This window comes from Drosophila persimilis, unplaced genomic scaffold (assembly GCF_003286085.1).
Source record: "Drosophila persimilis strain 14011-0111.01,24,50 unplaced genomic scaffold, DperRS2 tig00000606-arrow-arrow-pilon, whole genome shotgun sequence".
NCBI lineage: Eukaryota > Metazoa > Arthropoda > Insecta > Diptera > Drosophilidae > Drosophila > Drosophila persimilis.
This window is the reverse complement of record NW_020825324.1, coordinates 2,361,586-2,381,388: the sequence shown is the minus strand read 5'-3', so window position 1 is coordinate 2,381,388 and position 19,803 is coordinate 2,361,586. Positions and strand designations below refer to the sequence as shown.

The 19,803-nt window shown below is 52.5% G+C and overlaps 3 protein-coding genes across 3 annotated transcripts in view; 1 reads left to right on the top strand and 2 right to left on the bottom strand.

Annotated features, from left to right (window-relative positions):
• Nucleotides 1–7,197: 7,197 nt before the first annotated feature.
• On the bottom strand, nt 7,198–8,220 carry LOC6597706 (protein CWC15 homolog). Its single transcript, XM_002022821.2, has 2 exons — nt 8,021–8,220; nt 7,198–7,938 (listed from the first exon to the last, which is right to left on the bottom strand). The coding sequence occupies exons 1-2, from the start codon at nt 8,149–8,151 to the stop codon at nt 7,317–7,319; spliced, it is 753 nt and encodes a 250-aa protein (XP_002022857.1). The 5' UTR covers nt 8,152–8,220; the 3' UTR covers nt 7,198–7,316.
• A 169-nt stretch (nt 8,221–8,389) lies between these two features.
• LOC6597705 (von Willebrand factor A domain-containing protein 8) lies at nt 8,390–13,325 on the top strand. Its single transcript, XM_002022820.2, has 7 exons — nt 8,390–8,704; nt 8,788–9,215; nt 9,276–9,596; nt 9,685–10,265; nt 10,328–12,457; nt 12,526–12,960; nt 13,033–13,325. Exons 1-7 carry the CDS (start codon nt 8,497–8,499, stop codon nt 13,130–13,132), a joined length of 4,203 nt encoding a protein of 1,400 aa, XP_002022856.1. The 5' UTR covers nt 8,390–8,496; the 3' UTR covers nt 13,133–13,325.
• A 354-nt stretch (nt 13,326–13,679) lies between these two features.
• LOC6597688 (polyglutamine-repeat protein pqn-41) overlaps nt 13,680–19,803 on the bottom strand; it is a 38,438-nt gene continuing 32,314 nt past the window's right edge. The window contains exons 10-11 of the mRNA XM_026990567.1: nt 17,830–18,122; nt 13,680–17,764 (exon numbers count right to left, since the gene is read on the bottom strand). Of these exons, the coding sequence (XP_026846368.1) occupies nt 16,710–17,764; nt 17,830–18,122 (1,348 nt within the window). The 3' untranslated portion in view covers nt 13,680–16,709. The remainder of the gene's footprint in view (nt 17,765–17,829; nt 18,123–19,803) is intronic.

The window sequence follows — 19,803 nt, the reverse complement described above, 5'->3', positions numbered from 1 at the left end:
GGTTTTCAGCGGTTCTACTACTCGTATAACTGGGGTATGGGTATGGGTATGGGTAGGGGTACTGGAATCTTGAATCTGGAATCTCAAATATGGAAGCTGCGCGTGCCAGATTGAGTCATACGTGTATTTGAGCACGGGGGATTTTCATCTGTGAGGTGTGGGAAAAAGCAACAAAACAGTTCAAGCACTATATAGTCGAGTAATTCGAACCCCAGATACCCGCTAATCAGATGTACGTACTACTATTACTTGTGTTGTGTCTCTGAAAAGTATCCCCAAGCAGATTCCAATGCAGAAAAGGGAAAGGCAAGATCTGCCCAACAAATGGACGGGTATACCCCCAAAGCTCTTCGAGTGCTAGGTGCTAAGATATCGCTAAATGTTTGCACAACTTTCGGAGCAACTTTGACCCGGTGCTCGGCCCCTTGGAACGGCTCTGGAATCCCTCGCTTGGTTTTTACGCTCAAACATTCGTGGAAGCGTGCGAATTCCTCGAAACTGGGCGAGTACGAGTAACTGTTCTAATAATACCCAAAGAGAAAGAGCAACGAGAACACCCAGAGAAAGGTGGGAGAGGGCGGGGCAGCAGCCAATAGGCCTCACCTCCAACCCCACATCTGATTGACCAAAAGGCATTTTTCAAATTGAAAAGTGAGGTTAAAACCGCAAAGCTCTTAACTACCTCTATTTATTGGCTCACATAATAGATGCAGGCAACGGCCAGGCCACAGGACCTTAGGTCCTCAGGTCCTTAGGTTCCCCAATTGCTGGGCCAAGTGTGGCCGCAGCCCGAAAGGCATGGCAGAAACTCACCGGATGCACAGGAGCTGGTACAGGCACAGGGACAGACATAGGAACATGCACATGCACCCATCGGAATGACATTGTACCCGTTCGAATACCCACTCCCATCCTCATCCTCCGCCATCCCGGCCCGGCCCGGCAATCGAGCAGACGACAACGAAACCTACAATTTGATTATCGCAATGAGAATTGCAGCACTTGGCAACGACAACGATTCACTTGGGACACTCTCGTCCTCGACGGTCCAGGGCCAGGGCCAGGGCCAGGCATCGGCCCAGGAACGGGAGAACGGGACCTGGGGTCAGGGCAAGGTGCTCCTCCAGAAGTCACCGCACACCCCATCCGCACAGCCCATCCCTCAGACTTCGCGCTCGCATTCGCACTCGCATTTTGTCAACATGTGTAGCTGTCTGTTTTAATGGTCAATTTCTCACTCTAAATGGATGCATGGGTGTGGAAGGACCGGACCGTAGCCTTGGCTGAAGCCCCAGGCTAGAAAGGACCCCAAAGCACCCTTAGCTATCGAAGGAATCCATTGGCTAGGCCATTGAGCGGATATTGAAAAACATCTAAAACCTAGATGAAGGTGCCTGGGTTCCATTGGTATTCGGCATTGGGAATCATCTTTCCAGATTCCAGATTGAACGTTTTGTAAGCGTATCCACTAGTCGTTTGTTTTCCGCTTACAGTCAGATTTTTCCCGTTTTTTCTGGGTCCCCCCACCGCCACCCCTCGGCCGGGGGAGGGGTCGTGTATGTTTCAGCAAAGAAAATGCGAACGGAACGCATTTTGTGGCCAGCAGCCTACAGGTTCCTCTGTCTATGTCTACGTCTCCGGCTCTGGATGCGACTGCGACTGCGACTGCGACTGCATGCCCCCCGCCCCATCGCACATTTCTCGCAGAAGACAGGCTCGTCGGCAAGCCATGGGGCACACACAGAGCATTTGGTGACTTTTGCCGTTGGCCGGAAGTGTGACAGTACTCGTAGCAAGGAAGTAGTTAGATTGCGTGTGCAGCTGATGGGGATCGGGGTGGGGGATGGGGGATGGTGGATGGCCTAACCATGGACCAGGCATAGGCCTAGGGCCCTGCTTCTAATGGCAGCAAATCATTTACAGATGTCGCAACATTTTGCATAAAAATTTCTATCACAGACAACAGGAGGAGGCTGGCAAGAGGAGCGGTGAACCCTCCCACTACCATGGCGATGGTGATGGTGATGGTGATGGCGGTGGCGGTGGCAATGGCTTAAACGCTTTTCCAAGCAGGAAATGCATTTTCATTTAGCAGCGGAAGTAGCTGCAAATGAGCTTTTAGTTTTTGCTCACCTTCACTCCGGATCCCTGGCTCCTGGCTCCCTGGATCCCTGGCTACTAGCACAAATTGTGCAATTTGCATTTCCGGCGGGCAGAAAAAGCCACCGAATCACCATCACAGGCGATCCAGCTGCACCCCTTAGCGCTCCGCTTTCCTCCCCACCTGTTGCCCGAGCTGCTCAAGTCCCGTCGTTGCCGTTGTCGTTGTCCGGCACTAGTCCGGCATTAGCGGGCCGGGCAACAGCCAATGCCCCCGTCTCGTCCACCGCCTTTCAGCGGAAATATGCGTCTGGTCTGCCACACGTCCGTGCCACAAAAGTGCGTGAGTGGTGCAAGGGATGTCGATTTGTTGATGCCCGTCATTGATGCGTAGGTGAAATTTGTTTATAATCAAATTAACTTCAACTTGAAATTTGTTTGGGCTGGAGCTCCATTTACACAGGCATAGGCACAGGCACAGGCACAGGCCCGGCGCAGGCCTCGGATTGATGCCACCGCAAGGGAAGCTCTTCATTGTTGCATTGTGGCATGGTTGCTTTGTTGCATTGTGGCATCGGTGGGACCGTGGGATGGCGACACGGATTTCATTGTGTGGTTGTCTCCGCGTCGTACACTTCTTAGAACCGAACTGCAAGCCGCAAAACTCAAAGAAAACGAGCAGTAAGGCAGCTACAGGTTACCCCATCTGATATTTTTGCACCTATTTATGTTTCTAACAATAAAATACATAGCATTTTGGTTGCACAAAGACTGGTTTTTCGATCGGTTGAAGTTCTTGGGAGTCCCCACTACCTATACCTAATGGTATAAGTATAAATGGCAATAAGTTTCCTCAGCCTAATATAATAGGGAGATATATATACTTCATGCAGTAGCAGGCGGTTTGTTGAAACCTAATATGCATTTTTAAAATCATACGAGTATATCGTATGTATATTTTATAAGAGTAAGATCCAATGGATCCAACGCAATCTAATCGCAAAAAAGTTTCGCTAGCACTATTTTGAGCGACTATCGTAAACAAAGCTTTCACTGCCGTAAACTAAGCGACATGTTAATCATTTTTCTATCGTTTTGGATCCCATTGCGAGAGTTTTGTCCGGTTAAGTCTCGCATTTCAACGACATTATGCCCTTTCAGAGTTGAATGAAGTAAAGGAAGCCACTCTGACTCCATCTAGGGAGACCCCGATGACTGGGTTCTTACTGGTTGGGTCTGGGTCTGGACTGGTTTTATAATTACGAGAAAGAAGAATCTCTCGCTTTGAGAAAAATGCCTAATATTTGTCTATTTCTTCAGTTTCATAATAATTTGTCTCGAATTTTGGCATTATGAACTCTGTAAAAGTCAAAAAATGAGTGTCCTGTTATTTTAGATTTTATTCACACATATGCACATATGTTTGTATGCGTGCACCTCATCCACTCACTCGCGAGAGGTCCGTCTGTGGCAGACTCTGCACACCCGTCAGCAGCACTACCTCCTAAACGTTACTGATGAACTCGCACTACATCCTCATCCCTCCTATGACCTGGTCCTACTCGGTCCAGGCTCTGTCCTGACTCCGCACTGCCCTAGTCTGGTGGCGGTCTGGCCTGAGCGGGACGCTGTACAGCGGAGGAGACGATTTACAAATGGTCACTGCGAGTAAATATGTCAAGTGCAGACCCCAAAAAAATACATACAAGTTAAAATATCCCTGCCACCCCGTGCTCCGTGTACGTGTGGCAGGTTATGCAGATGCCGGGGCCGAGGCCGAGGCCGACGCCTTTTCTGGCCTGCTAGTGTGCGTGCCGTGTGGAGGCCACAAAATGCATTGGCTTTTTTGGTGCATGCGTTTCCGGTTGCACTCAGTGGCAAACGGTTTCAGTGTAAATTGGTCAACTAAATTATGCAGCATCAGTTACAGTTCCAGCGACAGCAACGGCCAAGCTGTCGAAGCCCTCCTTCCCAGTCCAAGTCCCAGAGCCCGACACCAGGCCTAGGATAGGAAGGACCAGGGCAGGCCACATGCCACATGCCACGCCACGCCACGCCACGCCAGCAACAGCTGAGTGAAATTTGCATTCTATAAAATTTTAAAGCAAAATAAAGTGTGGCCCCCTCAGTGTATTCTACAGACTCGTAGTTAGGGTCTCGGGGGTCTAGGCTCAATTCAGATTAAATGCAGAAAATGCAAAGCTCGAGGAGAGATCTGATCGAGTGAATAGTCCCAATCCAACGATTATAATTAAAATAATAATCAAAGAAAACTTTTAATCGTTATCAACAATCGATGATATTAAAAGTTGCAGTATTCCTCCATAACATCCTGCTGGAGAGAGTTTCATTTCCATGAGTTCCAAAGGTTCAAATCTATATAGACTATGGACAACATTAGTGCTATTTCTCAAAGAAAAGGTTCTGCCTCCTCTATACAATTATCTCTATTCAAATTATCGGTGCTTAAAACGATAGATTTTTCTTATGATACTTCTGATTCTTATATGCACATGATCACAGATCCTGTTTATAGGGAGATCATGACTTCACTTTTGCGGAATCTCTACAGACTACGAGTGTATATTGGTTGTCTCGAGACATTTTTGTTTCTCTGAAAACTAAGGATCGATCATTTACTAATCGGTGGAAAGGGTCCTCAAATACATACATATGTATGTATATTCTGTAAATGTCAGCTGATGTGTACTACACGTACATATGTGGGAGTTGGGGTCTGCTTCATTAATAAAGCCTGACCCACGCCCCACTGCAACCCGAATTCCTTTCTGGTGTCTTTTCCACCCATCTGTGGCGCCCGAAACATATGTTCGCGGTCTTTATTTGGTGGTCAACTGGTCGACTGCCTTTCCCACGCCCCCTTGCTATTCTTCCGTGCAACTCCATCGGCCATCGTTCGCTGGCTATTTGTCACTTGCAACCGCGACGGCCATTTCCGCCGGCCAGTGCCAGTCGCCATATTTACGCAGTTGTTTTTGTTGCAAGTTTATGCAGTTGTAAAATTGCTGACAATTGATAGGCCATGGCATTGGCAGTGGCAGTGGCACTCCACTCCCTGAACCGGCTCCAGTCCCATGTGCACGTCCACGTCCACGTCCACGTCCATGGCCCCTGCTCGGTGGCCACAATTTAGCGCGCGGCGACTACCGAAAAGTGCAGCGCAGATTGGCTTCACTGGCCGGGCCTCACTGGCTGGCTCTTGATGAATGCACAAATAATGGGGATGGGATGCATAATGCAAAACAGGAAATAAATTATTCTTGTTGCTGCTGCTGCAGCCCAGGTCTTGCCACTGCCACTGCCACTGTGCTGTAGGAGGAGGCAGCACAAGGCAGCAGACAGAAGCAGCATAGCCCGCAGCGTAATAACAACAATCATCATGATTCTTATCATCCTCAATCTCATGATCATTGTCAATCACAGTCCATACACTGGTGAACAAATTAGTGAAACCCTTCTTCTTGGAGGGGGCCCGCAACAGTGCGAAAATTGGTATTGCAGTGCCACCAATACCATCGCTAGTTAACACTGGTAATAACATATGTATGTACATACTACAGTCCTGCATGAACAGACAACCAAATCGATTGGGAGAGATTCGAAGGGAGTCAGATCCGAAAATTTTGGTTTTTCTGCTCGCTCACTCCACAGTGAGTATGTTGTATGAGTATCCGCAGTGCGCGGTTCGGTTTTTAGTAATTTGGAGTGATCCGAAACTGACTGAAAGAAGGATTCCCACTGATCCAAAGCGGATCAAGCGAAACACACCAAACAAAATAAGCAAGTAACAGTACTTACCCATAGACTGAAGCTATCTGAAGTGCAACGACCAACGACAAGGACTGGTATGCCACAAGCCAAGGAGTTCATACGGGAATTTGTTAACTGGGCACTGCTGCCGGAGACCGCAGCGAGGTCTGTGCAAATATTGGATCTACATGAATGATCTGGGCAGTACTGATGCTTGTGTCTTTCACGCCGATAGTCCTTGTTGGCCGATTCTAATTGGCGGCTCTGAAATAAATAAAACATAAAAACGTCAATGAAAACGTACATAGATGTAAAATATTTTAGTTCAGCCTCAGTTACCTACCGTCAACATTCCAGTCGATGCCCAGCGCATTGGTTGACTCCACAGCAACAGCCACAACCCTGTTGACTAGTGTAACATGATCATCGCTTTTCTGGCTTCGGCCGGGATAATTTTGTTTGATTTTGATTCTGATCGAATTAGCGTAAAATTGAGCGTTCGTCAACTTTGGGTGAGGGGTCGCGACTGGTCGCTGCCCCGCAGTTGTCGAACCAGACACCAGCCGGGGCCCAGAGCCGGGGCCCAGAGCCGGGGCCAACGAGGGCCAGCGGGTCCGCGGAAACGTGGTCCCATTGACAAAGTTAAGGTTCAGATGCAGACCTGCTCTGCAGGCCGCGTGCGGGGCATTAAAGAGGCGTGGAAATTGTGGGGCAAGCCTCCTTTGCTGCCTGCCCTCCCCTGCCAACGGCTGATGATTTGCATTAGCTGCCGGAACGTTCGGGTCGGGTCGAGTCGAGTCGAGTGGAGTCGGCGTAATTGACCAAGTTGTTTTGCGCTCTCTGGCTCTCGACTCCTTTTGGCAAATTGATTTTGCTTCGTGCCTCATCAGCAGCGACAATTGCCCTTATGATGATCGTCATCTGCCCCCTCTCTCATCATGATTGCCGCTGCCGCTGCCGCTGCCGCCGCCGTTGCCACTGCCACTACTGCTGCTTATGCGCTTCGTGTGCTCACGTAGCTGATGCCCCTCGTTCCACTTTGACTTTCCTGATGCTTCCCCCTCGGGCTTCCTCTTCTTTCGGGGCCTCCTGCTCACGGTGCTGCTGCTGCTGGTTCTTCTGCCGCTGGCTACCGATGTTTTTTGCGGTTTCACACTTTGGTTAAGGTTGCCTGCCCTTCGCACTCGTCGGTCGGTCGGTCGTTCGGTCGGTCGATCGATCGTTCGACAGTCGTCGCCGCTGCCGCCGCTGCCGCCGCGGTCAGGCATTGGGTCAGACCCGGAGAACGTAACGTAACAAGGAACGCACAGTCTTGCAGAGGAGAGGTAAGAGGTATACAAAATGTGGGGTTTAATTAATTGGCAGCAGAAAGCAGCTGAAAGTTACATAGATTTCATTCTTAAATTTCAATTAAATCCTAGGATGGTTCTTAATTCTTAGTCCGTCTATTTAATGTACTTGTCCATAAACTTCTTGTGGAAATCAGAGCGCAAGGCGTCGTTGACGAAGTGGGTTTTCTTCTCGGGCGCCGATCGGGCGCAGTTTTTGAACACGACATCGTCGTCCCAGCGGCGCTTGATCTTGAGGTCACCGCCCAGGCCAGAGGCCCGTCCGGCTGCGGAGGCAGCTGTGCCCGGCTCGTAGTTAATCAGGGGATTTCCGGAGAGAATGTTCTCCATGCGGATACGTTCGTCCTCGCGACTTTTCTCGGCATCTTTTCGGGCTGTCTCCTGCAGTCGCTCGTGCTTAATTTTCTGCAGCTCGGCCAGCAGGGCGGCATCATCGTCGTCCGAGTCGCTGTCCGAGTCCGAGCTGTCGTTGTCCAAGGCCTCGTCCGCATCGATGTTGGCCTGTTGTTGCTGCTGCAGCAGCAGCTGGGACTGACCGTCCACCTTCGCTCGCTTGTTGGTGCTGCCGCTGGCATTGTTTGCCTCAATGGCCTTGCGCACAATCGAGGGCAGGGCCTTGCTCGAGGCGGCACCAGGACGTGCCTCGCGCTCTCGCTCCTCCAGCTCCTTGCGGAAGTCGCGGCTGCGGATCTCCTCGGTGGTGCCCTGTCCAGGCTCCCTGCGAATGATTATCGGTCACAATTATTAAGTGCAATGGCAAATTTCAGGCCGTGGCTGCCATTTCCGATGCGATTGCTTACCTGTACTTTAGTTTGGTGTGGCCTGGCAAATCGCGACTAGAGTACTGTTTGCTCAGAGCGCTCAAATCCTTCTCGCCGCGCCCAGAGCCACCTCGGGCGGGGTCGAATGTGGGGCGCGCAGCTGTAGTCATATTTCGCTGTTGTTTATTTGTTAGTTTGGCGACGACTTACACAATTAATTGTAAATGTTTTAGAAATGCGTTGTTCGTTTAGTTGTCACAGCTGCTTGCTAGAGATGCGCGATATGGCGTGACGAGTGTGTTATTTCAAGGGGAAGGTATCGATAGTAGCATCGATAACTATCGTGAGAGCAGCACTGCCCAACCAGCTGTAGCTTCTTCGGCGCCAGCAATCGTAACACGCGCGGGCTTACTGTAAACACTTGATTTGGCGACTTTGGGCAAAACGCTTTGCCCCAAACACCCAGCTAGGCCTCCCCCCTGACCCCACGCCCCTGCCGCCTGCCGTGGGCTGCAATGCTAGCCAATTTCCAGGTCCGCAATGGCCACTTGTTGCGTCATAGGCTCCAACGGACCAGCCACTGGACACGCAGCTTGGCGAGCACCGCGCCCAGAGGTGCCAGCGACCAAGCAAAGACCCCAGAAGACGATCGTCTGACCATCGGTGATGTAAGCGTGCGCCTAACGAAGCCGAAGCAGCCGCACCTGGTGCCCCAGCAATACGGTAAGCATCCGATAAGATCCGCTCCGGATCTCACACGTGATCAAAGGTCGATTGCCATTTTATCTGTCTGTTCCATCTGGCAGTGAAATACGCGGCGGATGGCACTCTTCAGCTGACGCAGTCTGCCCTGCACCATCTCCGCTGGATGCTGCAGAAGGATGCTCTCAAGCAGGACATGTTCCTGCTGGGCCAGCCCGGTCCGCTGCGTCGCCAGCTGGCCATGCAGTTCCTGGAGCTCACCCAGCGCGAGGTGGAGTATGTCGCACTGAGTCGCGACACCACCGAGAGCGACCTCAAGCAGCGGCGCGAGATCCACAACAAAGCGGCCATCTACCACGACCAGGGAGCCGTGCGGGCTGCCATCCACGGACGCGTGCTCATCCTCGATGGGGTGGAGCACGCCGAGCGTAATGTGCTGCCCATTCTGAACAACCTGCTGGAGAACCGTGAGATGCACCTAGAAGACGGTAAATTCCTCATGTCGCCCGAACGCTACGATAAGCTACTGGAGGTACGATCCCAACGACCAACGTATCCCAACCGACGCTCTAATAACTCTTCAATTTTGTAGAAACATTCACGCGAGCAGCTGGACGAGTGGGGCCTCCTGCGCGTCTCTGAACAGTTCCGCGTGGTGGCCTTGGGTCTGCCCACGCACAAGTACAAGGGAACCCCTCTGGATCCCCCGCTGCGGTCTCGCTTCCAGTCGCGCAACGTGACCAGCTACTCCTACGGCGAGCTGTACGAAGAACTGCAGCAGGTGGCGCCGGCTGTGCCCGGAGATCAGCTGAAACAGCTCCTCACGTTCGCCCTCACGCTGCAGAAGGCAGACGACAGCCTCCAGCTGCCCGACTTTCCCCTGCACAATCTTCAGCTAGGCGTTCAGATGCTGGTGCGTACTTTACGCTCGAGCTTGTGTCGTTTGCCATCGATTTCATCATCTCTTCCGCATCCGCATCCGCTTTCGCTTTCGCTTGCAGGAGGCCAATCCCGCACTCAGCCTTCATGACGTCATCACTCGTATATATCCCTACCAATCCATGCTGAAGTCCGACCAGCAGAAGCGAGTCGTGGAGCTTCTTAGCAGCCTGCATGTGCAGCGTCTGCCCGGCCAGACCGTCAAGAGCATCAGCAGCAGCGCCCAGGCTGACCATCGCATTACCGTCCAGCTGGACGAACTGAAGCTGAGCCTGCCCGGCGGAGGAGCCTCGCCCACTTCCACGCCCACGAGCAACTTTGTGGATCTGCCACACCAGCGACAGGCCTTGGCCTCCCTGCTCCAGGCCTATGCCGTCGGAGACGTGTGTCTGCTGGGCGAGAAGGGGGTGGGCAAGCTCACCCTGACCAAGCAGCTGTTGCGCCTGCTCCACCAAAGCGCCGAGCCCATGATGCTGTACGAGGACATGACCTCTCGGGACTTGGTGCAGCAGCGCATCACCAGTGCCCAGGGCGACACCATCTGGCGGGACTCGCCCCTAGTGCGGGCAGCCAAGACCGGATCTGTGGTGGTGCTCAACGGAGTGCATCGTCTCCACAAGAGCACGGCGACGGTACTGCAGCGGTAAGTGCACATAATCCCGTAAATCCTTCGCAAACGCTGGAAACTCTGAACCTCGATTGCAGCCTCATTCACGACCGTGAGCTGCAGCTGTGTGACGGGACCACCTTGCTCCGCCCGGACCGGTACCAGGCCCTTCTCCAGCAGGGATTCTCCAGCGCTCAGCTGACGGAGCAAGGCTTGCTGCCGATGAACGAGGCCTTCCGCGTTGTGGCCTTGGCGGAGCCACCTCGGCCGGGCAGTGGGCAGCCGAATTGGCTCACACCGGAGCTGCTGAGTCTGTTCCTTTACCAGGAGCTGCGTCCACTCCACCAGAGCGAGGAGCACGAGCTGCTCACCCAGCTCTGCGGCGGCGGCCAGTTGCCCGCCCAAATGGATCAGCTGTTGAAGCTCGCCCAACTGCTGCGCTCCTCGCAGGATCCGCTGATCCAGGGCCTGGCCGGAACACTGTCCACGCGGCAGCTCATCAAGTTGGCCCGTCGCCTGGCGGCCTACCCCGGCAGTGAGCTGAGCGACGTGCACGAGATGCTGCAGAATACATTCCTGGCCAGGTTTATGCCGGCTCTGTCGCGCACCGCCCTGGAGCAGGTCATGCAGCAGGTGGGTATCCATCCCAGCAATCGGGAGAAGCGGAGGAGCAGCAGCAGGAACCCCGGAACCGGACAGATTGGCGTTGAGGGGAACACCCTGAGGATCGGAGGGACGCGGATGGAGCTAGGCAATCCCAGCCAGGCGGAAAAGTCGAAGGTGCCCAGCACACTCTTCTACGAGATGCCCCAGCACGTGGAGCTGCTGGAGCGCCTGCTGCAGGACTACCTTATCGGCGAGCACCTGCTGCTCGTGGGCAACCAGGGCGTGGGCAAGAACAAGCTGATCGACCGTCTGCTGGAGCTTATGCAGCGCCCGCGCGAGTACATCCAGCTGCACCGGGACACCACTGTGCACAGCCTGACGCTGCAGTCGACGCTGCAGGACGGACAGGTGGCCTACGAGGACAGCGCCCTGGTCAAGGCTGTCCGCTCGGGGCATGTGCTGGTGGTGGACGAGGCGGACAAGGCGCCGGTCAATGTCACCTGCATCCTGCGTACTCTGGTGGAGAGCGGGGAGATGGTCCTGGCCGACGGCCGGCGGATTGTGCCGCACGGCGCGGGTGGATCCCCCAACTGCATCGAGACTCACCCAGAGTTCCGGCTCATCGTCCTGGCCAATCGTCCCGGCTTCCCCTTCCTGGGCAACGACTTTTTCGCCGCACTCGGCGACGTCTTCAGCTGCCATGCCATCAGCAATCCCCAGCCCGAGTCCGAGATCTATCTGCTCCAGCAGTACGGACCCAGTGTCCCCACGAAGACGCTGCGCACGCTGGTGAACGCCTTTGGGGAGCTGCGCAGCATGGCGGACGAGGGGATGCTCAACTATCCGTACTCCACCCGCGAGGTCGTCAGCATCGTGAAGCACTTGGAGCGCTATCCCGAGGAGAGCATAGCGGACGTGGTCGGCAATGTGCTCGACTTCGATCGCTACCAGCCGGAGGCGCTGCAGCAAGTCATTCAGGTGCTGGCCAAGCACGGCATTGAGGCCTACGCCCTGGACGAGGTGCAGATGTTGCGCCAGCGGAAGACACTGCAGGCGTCGGTGGAGCGGCATAGCGGGCTCGGTGTCTCCGGCCCGAAGTTCGGCAAGCTCGATCCCAAAAACGAGCCGCACGTGGGCGGGAACACCTGGGCCGGCGGCAGTGGGGGCCGCGACACTGCCGGACTGGGCGGGAAGGGCGGACCCTTCCGCCTCGACAAGGGACACAAGGTGCATCAGCTGAGCGACGCGGAGAAGGCCGACGTGCCCGAGGAGATCAAGAAAGCGGCCCGCGAAATGAACCGCAAGGCCTTCGAGGAGAAGCTCAAGGAAATCAAGATGTCCGCCCACGATCACAAGTTGTACGCGCAGTTCAGCGAGCCCAATCGGAAGCAGGTCCAGCAGCTGAAGGCCGTCCTCGAGGCCATGCAGACCAAGAGCAAGGAGCGCCAGTGGCAGAAGTACCAGACGCATGGCGAGCTGGACGACACCCGACTGGTGGAGGGCATCACCGGCGAGAAGAACATTTACAGGCGGCGGGCCGAGGCCAACCCGTGGGCCGACCACGTCCAAGAGAAGCCAAATCGTCTCAAGCTCGTCGTGGATGTCTCCGGCTCCATGTACAGGTAACCTCCTCAGACTCCGTCCACCTCTACTTTTGTCACTTTTTGTCTTGTCGATGTCTTTTGTGCAGATTCAACGGGTACGATGGGCGGCTGGACCGACAGCTGGAGGCCGTGGTCATGGTGATGGAGGCCTTCGAGGGCTTCGAGAAGAAGATCGTATACGACATCATCGGCCACAGTGGCGAGGGCTGGGAAATACCCTTCGTGAACGTGGGCAGTGCCCCCAAAAATGACAAGGAGCGCTTCGAGACCATCCGCATGATGCACGCCCACTCGCAGTTCTGCTGGTCCGGTGACAGCACTGTCAAGGCGGCGCGCGAGGCCTGCTCCACTTTGGGGGCCGAGGATGACTTTGACAACGCCATTGTTGTGGTCCTCAGCGATGCGAATCTCTCGCGCTACGGCATTGCGCCCAAGGACCTGGCGATGGCCCTCAAGAGGGGCGAGCCCAAGGTCAAGGGATACTCCATATTCATTGGCAGCCTGGCCGAGGAGGCGGACAAGTGAGTGGCCCACCTTATTTTATACTCTCATTGGATGCCAATCATGATCATGCTTTCTCCCTTTACCTGCAGAATCAACTCGGAAATGCCGGCGGGACAGAGCTTCGTCTGCATGGACCTCACCAAGCTACCTCACATTCTCCAGCAGATTTTCACCTCCTCGCTGCTGTAGTGCAATTGGGTATCCAACTCTTCGGAAACACCTCCGAGATTGCCTCTGAGATTGTCAGATCCCGAATTTAGTTCAATGTTAGATAAATGTTTTACTGTTCTGTGGATTATTCCAATTTTAGTTGTTTACTATTGATTAAGCTGAATTGTATCTGTTGTAAATATATCAAATATAGTCGTATAACAAAAAAAAACCCTCCATATTGAACGGGGAACTTGGGTCTAAGCAGATACTTCGCACTTCCCACAGCACCTTTGAATACCCAAAAATCGGTAACCAGCTGGACAAACGACCGATCGATCAGCTTTTTAAAGAGCTACAATTATCTTGAGTTTTCCTTAGGGAAATTTCCAGTATATTCCTTAGTTCCCGGTACTCATAAAAAAACAAGCACTGGCAGTCTTCAGTCGCGAAGATCCTGGAAGGGCTTCAAGTGTAAATCTCGTTTCGATTACAACTTCAAGCGTGCATCAAGAGTGTTGCCTACGAGCACTTGAGGCAGTGCAAAATGAAGGGAAAAACAACTGCGCGCCATCCATTTGCATTATTATTTGTATTATTTATTAATTGCCTTGCTGTTTATGTTTGCTATTTGATTACTTGTCATATCATTTACAAATTACATAAGTATTGAATACAAAAAAAAAAAAAAAAATATTCAATTTAGAGCTCGTTAGTTCCCGTCAGTGTCCAGGATCTGCTCCGTCCTGGACGGGGACTTGATTTGCTCTCTTTCTCTCTATATTTTTTTCCTAATAGCATGGCGGGCCGGGGCAAGAGGAGAGGGTTGGGGCTGGGGCAGGGGCAGGGGCAGGGGCCAGAAATACAAAAATTAAACAATTCGTGGTTTTTGCATTAATAAAATTTGGTATAAAAATCTAAAACAATTTCGTCCTCCGCTTCAGTTTGTTGTTGTTACATTTTACATTACTTATATATTTGTTTTGTTTGTTTTCGTCTGGTTTTTTGATGGTATATGCATTTCTGTATGAATATTAAATATTGTTGCAAATTCATGAATTAATGTGTTAGCAAAAACGCTTAAAAATATTGTATATATAGCTATATATACTCTTGATCCTTTATATAGTCTATGCAAGATTTGTTCCTTGCAAATTCTCATGTTCTAAATGTGAGTGGCAGGGGCAGGGGCAGGGGCAGGGGCAGGGGCACGGGCAGGGGTTTGGGGCTGGGTCGAGGATGTTTCCTTAAACATCTATCTATATATATATACTATATATATGTGTATATGTATGTATCTTTCGCCAGACGACGCAGTAAATAAACGGAATACAAACACATATAGTCGTAGATATAGCCCCTTCGATCAGGTGTGGTGTGTGTGTGTGCTCGTCGAACATTATTACAATTTCTAGAAATGTCCGCTTTTCCTTTCTCTTTCTGGACAACAAATGAAGGCAAAGCATAAACGGAACAAAAATTACTGGGTAGATCCGGGTAGATCGATCAGACACAGACGGGACATACAATACGTACAGATGTAATTACCTACACACAGACCGGTATAAAAGCTAAGTTATCTTAAAAACATAACAACAAATTTTAACTCTATGTATATATAAGAAGCATGTATGTACATACGTATCTCCTCGTACGAGGACAGTGCCGCAAGCTGCACCAGAGAAACCCATATACACAGCGCACAGCACATAGAACATAGCGCATAGCACATAGCACATACTGGTACGCATTACACCACACACTAGACTCTCATATACCCCATACACATACACCTACACGAATATACATACATATGTACACGAAAATCAAAACTTATTTGAATTGGACGACATTAAAGTTACACAGACCATTGCGGTGCCGGATTCGGGTTTTCTTAAATGTACAAACAAAATTATAACAGAGAAGTTGCTACTGCGCGTTTCTATGGCTGTCCCCATACTAACATATACAGTGCGTTTCAGGGCTGTAGGGAAGCTCAAAGATTGCCTTTCAACTCTGTGTGGATTGCCATAAGCCATACATATACCTATAAAGCTATCGGATTGCGTTTTGTCGGGCGTTGCCTTGTCGAACCGTAAATAAAACTTAGAAACATAGAAACCACAACTAATAAAATACACACAAATGTTGAAGGCAATTCTAAAATCGAACATCAAGTATTTAATAAATAAAGTTACGTATGAATGGAAGTTGAATGAAAATGAATCAACGAATCGACTAATCAATAATCAGTTGGTCATCGAATGGATCTCTATCGAACGAACAGAAGCTATCGTATTAAGTTTAGTCCGGTATTGAATGGTGACTTGGAGGGGGCTGTTGCTGGGCCAAATAAATCAGTTCCTTTCCTATACATATGACGATCACGATCACGATCACGCCTTTGAAGCAGCTTTTCATTCGGATACACGGATATAGTATAGACATATAGAAGACACTCTCCCTCGGTGCAAAGCAAATATCTGTCTATCATAGCACATTACACATAGACTCTCTCTCTATCCTCTCCTCTCCATGCCACTCCTTCTATGTACATTAAATGGCATATATATGTATAGCACATAGACTAAATTTACTAATTTACTGCTCTTCTTTTTGGCGACTTTCAAGTTGATTGCCTATACGATACTATCCATGTATTTATGTAGATTTTACAGCGGCATACCATCGAACGGGTGGGTGGGTATATACAGTGCGCTACACAACCATATGGCAGAGCAGACCAAGAACAGCTCACAGAAGTCAGGCTCTGCTTCAGGCTCAAGGTCCTCCTTGTATTCACTCCTACAGCTATGAAACGCACGCACATTCACAAGGTATCTCAATATTAGCATTTGTTTTAGCTTTCTCTTCGTTTTTGCTTCGTTTTTGAGTTAGTTTCTCGCTGAATTCATATTATATTGACCATATAAATGCTTAAGGATGAAAATCATAAATATTAAAATGGTGAAACATTGTAAAAATGAGTAATCATAAAAACAAAGCATACAATTACGTAATAATAGTAAAAATAAAAGTTACAGCTACAACAGCAGTACGCAAGCGGTCCATATACACACACACACACATGTCTGGTATATATATGTACATAAGTAAGTATATAACAAGATATATACAATTATACGAATAAAAAAACAAAAAAAAAAAGAAAAATTAAAAAAAAATACTGGGCTCGTTGACCAACTCAAAAGAAGGTCGAAAATTTGCGTTTGTTCGGCATTTGAGGGTTCTGGTGGTTCTGGCTGTGAAGTGGCTGCTGTTGCTGTTGCTGCTGCTGCTGCTGCTGCTGCTGCGACTGCGGCTGGTAGCTGGCCAAGCCGTTGCCCTGCTGCTTTACAGGCAGCACTGGGACAGAGGCATAGGCCGCCGGCTCCAGCAATTGCTGATGCTGATGCTGAAGCTGAATCTGCGGCTGCTGCTGCTGCTGCTGCTTCTGATGTTGGCAGAAGAACGGCTGGTTGCTGGGAGCTGTGGCTGTGGCTATGGCTGTAGATGTTTGGACTGTGGCTGCTGCTGGGGCAGGACCAAGGCCTGGGCCAGGGTGGCTACTGCTTTTGGAGGCGGGTGGCATTAGGAGAACGGGCACAACCACGGGTTATACGGAGATCTCGTAGTTCATGTCGTAGATGCTGGCCCGATCGGGCGTCCCCGAGTTGGAGGCATTCTGCATGAGATGCGCATTGCTCTGCGGCTGAGACGCGCCGGCGGCCGCCGCCACACCGCTGGGCAGGCCGCCGTTGTTGTGCTGCTGCTGGTGCTCGAGGGACTGCATCTCCATGGAGTCGGTCATCTCGAGGGCGCGCACAAAGCTCATGGGTCGTGTCGGGGTCTGCTTGCGCTTGATTTGTGGCGAGGGCTGCGTCTGCAGGGTGCCCGCGGCACTGCTCACATTGACGCCGACCATCGGATTGGGCGGGAAGACGGCTACGCCTCCGCGGAGTGCTGGCTGGTACCCACCGCCCCCGACTGCGCCGCCGATTGAGGGTCCACTGGCCGACACGCTGGCAATGCTGCCGCTGCTCCCTCCGGCGGCTCCACCGTAGCGCAGCACGTAGCCCGTCTGGGTTGTGGAGGCCTGCGGCATGGTCGTGGGACTCGTGGGGTTCGAGCGATGATATGAGGCAGCTGCTGCCGCCGCCGCCACAGCCGCCTGCTGTTGTTGCTGCTGCTGCTGCTGTTGTTGCTGCTGCTGCTGCTGGACCGCGTAGTCCTGCAGGCGCGAGTGCGTCATGATTAGCGGATGCGTCCCTCCTCCAGCCGTTATGTACTGGGCGTGCGGCACCACCCCGGACGAGTTGCCGCTGCTCGGCAGCGCGCCAGCACTGCTGCCAATCCCGCTGACCGCGGCCTGCTGCTGCTGCTGCTGTCCGACGGGCCCGCCGGTGCTGTTGGTGCTGAAACCTGGTGAGGTGTCCTTCCACATGTAGACACCGCGCTGGGGGCTTCCGGCCAGCTCGCGTATGTTATCCACCGTGTTGTTGGAGCGGGCGTAGGACAGCTCGCTGCCGCCCTGGCCCTGGCGCACCAGCTCCCCCTCGGAGAGGAAGCGACGCTGCGGACTGCCCCCGTAGGCGGCCTGGGCCAATGCTGCGTGCTGCGGATGTGCCGCATGAGAAGCCGCCTGCTGTTGCTGCTGTTGCTGCTGCAACGCTGCAAGTAGAGAGTGTTAGTGCGTGTGTCCCTCCTTCTGAATTGTGGCGACAGGCAGTACTCACCTTGCTGCTGCTGCTGCTGCTGCTGCTGCTGCTGTTGATGCTGCATGAGGACGCGTTGCTGCTGGAGCAGGAGCTGTTGCTGCTGCTGCAGGATGGTCGGCGCCTGGGGATGCTGGGGCGGCAGGCCACTGGTGTACTCGTAGTAGGCTGCCGCCGCAGCCGCCGCCGCTGCCTGTTGCTGCTGTTGCTGCTGCTGCTGTTGGGCCGCTGCTGCGGCCGCCACTGCCGCTGCCTGGGCATTCAGGCCAATGAAGTCGGGACGTCGCGGCTGCGTGGGCGTGCCCGGGTTGGATCTGGGGGAGGGATGGAGCAAGCGTTAGCCATGGGACCACAACTGGACATGCGACATGCGACTGGGCGCGCAGAACGCCACGTTGGACCGACTGTTAGACGAACAGATCGATCGATGGCAGCGATGGGCAGTCGACATATGTACATATGTATACGTAATGCATGGAATCCTCTGCTCGGATGTGTGTGTAGCGATGGGTGTGTGTGTGTGTGTGTGTAAGTGTGAGGGCGTGGCAGCGATCGTTAAGAAGGTTAAACAGAACATTATATTTGATTCGATTCGATTCGATGCGATATGATTCACAGTTGCTGTTACAAATACAGTTAGTAACAGGTACAGTTACGCGTCTGAGAACTAGAGATGACAGATGACAGATGACAGACCGCACAAGTACGGTCAGTACAGTACGGACCCAGGACGATCCTTCGATCCCATGTAGATCTATGTTGTTTCTGTATTTGTAATGTTTTTGTCTCGCTTTCAATCAATCCACTCCATTTAAATACAAGACTTTATCGGAGGTACAGTTTTAAGCTCTCGAAAAGTACGATCGATAGGTTAATCGCTGGTTAATCGATAAACACGGGAAATGGTAATCTTTATGCGGTTCAGTATTCTTGTTTTCTTTTAATATTACAGTTACAGTTACAGTTAAAGTTACAGTTACAGTTACAGTTACAGTTACACATGTAAAATGTCGGCAATCGGTGAACCATTCGGTGACCCAGTGACCCCCGCCCCGCGGTTATGGTTGGGTGTTGGATTAGTGAATGAACAGCGAGAGGAGTTCCGCTGGAGTTGCTCGCGATGAACCACAGCCCACACATGGACGAGAGTGAGAGCGAGTGGAACAGTGGAACAGATGGTGGGCATACTTGGATATGGTCTGTGGGTCGGTCCTCTCTTCGTCCTGCTGCTTCTAGACGAAGCGCTCGCTGCCGGCCCTGATGCCGGCAATGGTGCCCTGGAGGCCGCTTTCGGCCACGGCCTGCACAAAGTCCAGCACGGTGCGCGGCACATCGGAGCGCACCAGCTTGATCACGACGTGCATTATGTTGACCAGGCCGTAGAGCAGGATGCAGAAGACGATGAGGGGCGCCAGGACGAGCTTGGTCTGCAGGGAATAGCGCGAGTTGTCCTCGAAGTCGAAGAACTCCCACAGGTTTTCGTGGCCCAGCAGGCGCCTGCGGATGCGCACCGCCCTGTCCTTGAGCCAGCTGAAGTACCAGCACAGCAGGAAGAGGATGTTCGAGGCCAGGTAGCCCAGTACGAAGCCGATCAGCGTGACGTAGTCCATCTTGGACGAGGGAAAGCCCTCCCTCGCGAGCATGAGCTCGGGCCGCGCCCCACGTCTTCCGCTGAATGCCGGCAGCTGTCCAACGCCCGGATCCCTCCTGTCGCTGCCGTCGTACGATTCTCCGTTCTCCTGCTCTGGCCCTGTCGCTTCTTCTCGCTTCCTTGGCCTCCAGCTGCCCCTAGCGTAAGGCGCCTGTGCAAGGTCCTTCGATGCCCCTGCAGTCGTGGCACTCCGCATCCACCTGGCACGAGGTCTGTCCAGATCGTCGCTGAGCCCCGAGGACCCCTGGCCCGGCTGGACCCCGTTGTCGCCGCCCCCGGCCACCTCAAAGTCACTCGCCCCAAGGCCGCCCCCCGCCAGGCGCGCTCCGTTGCAGCTGACGGGG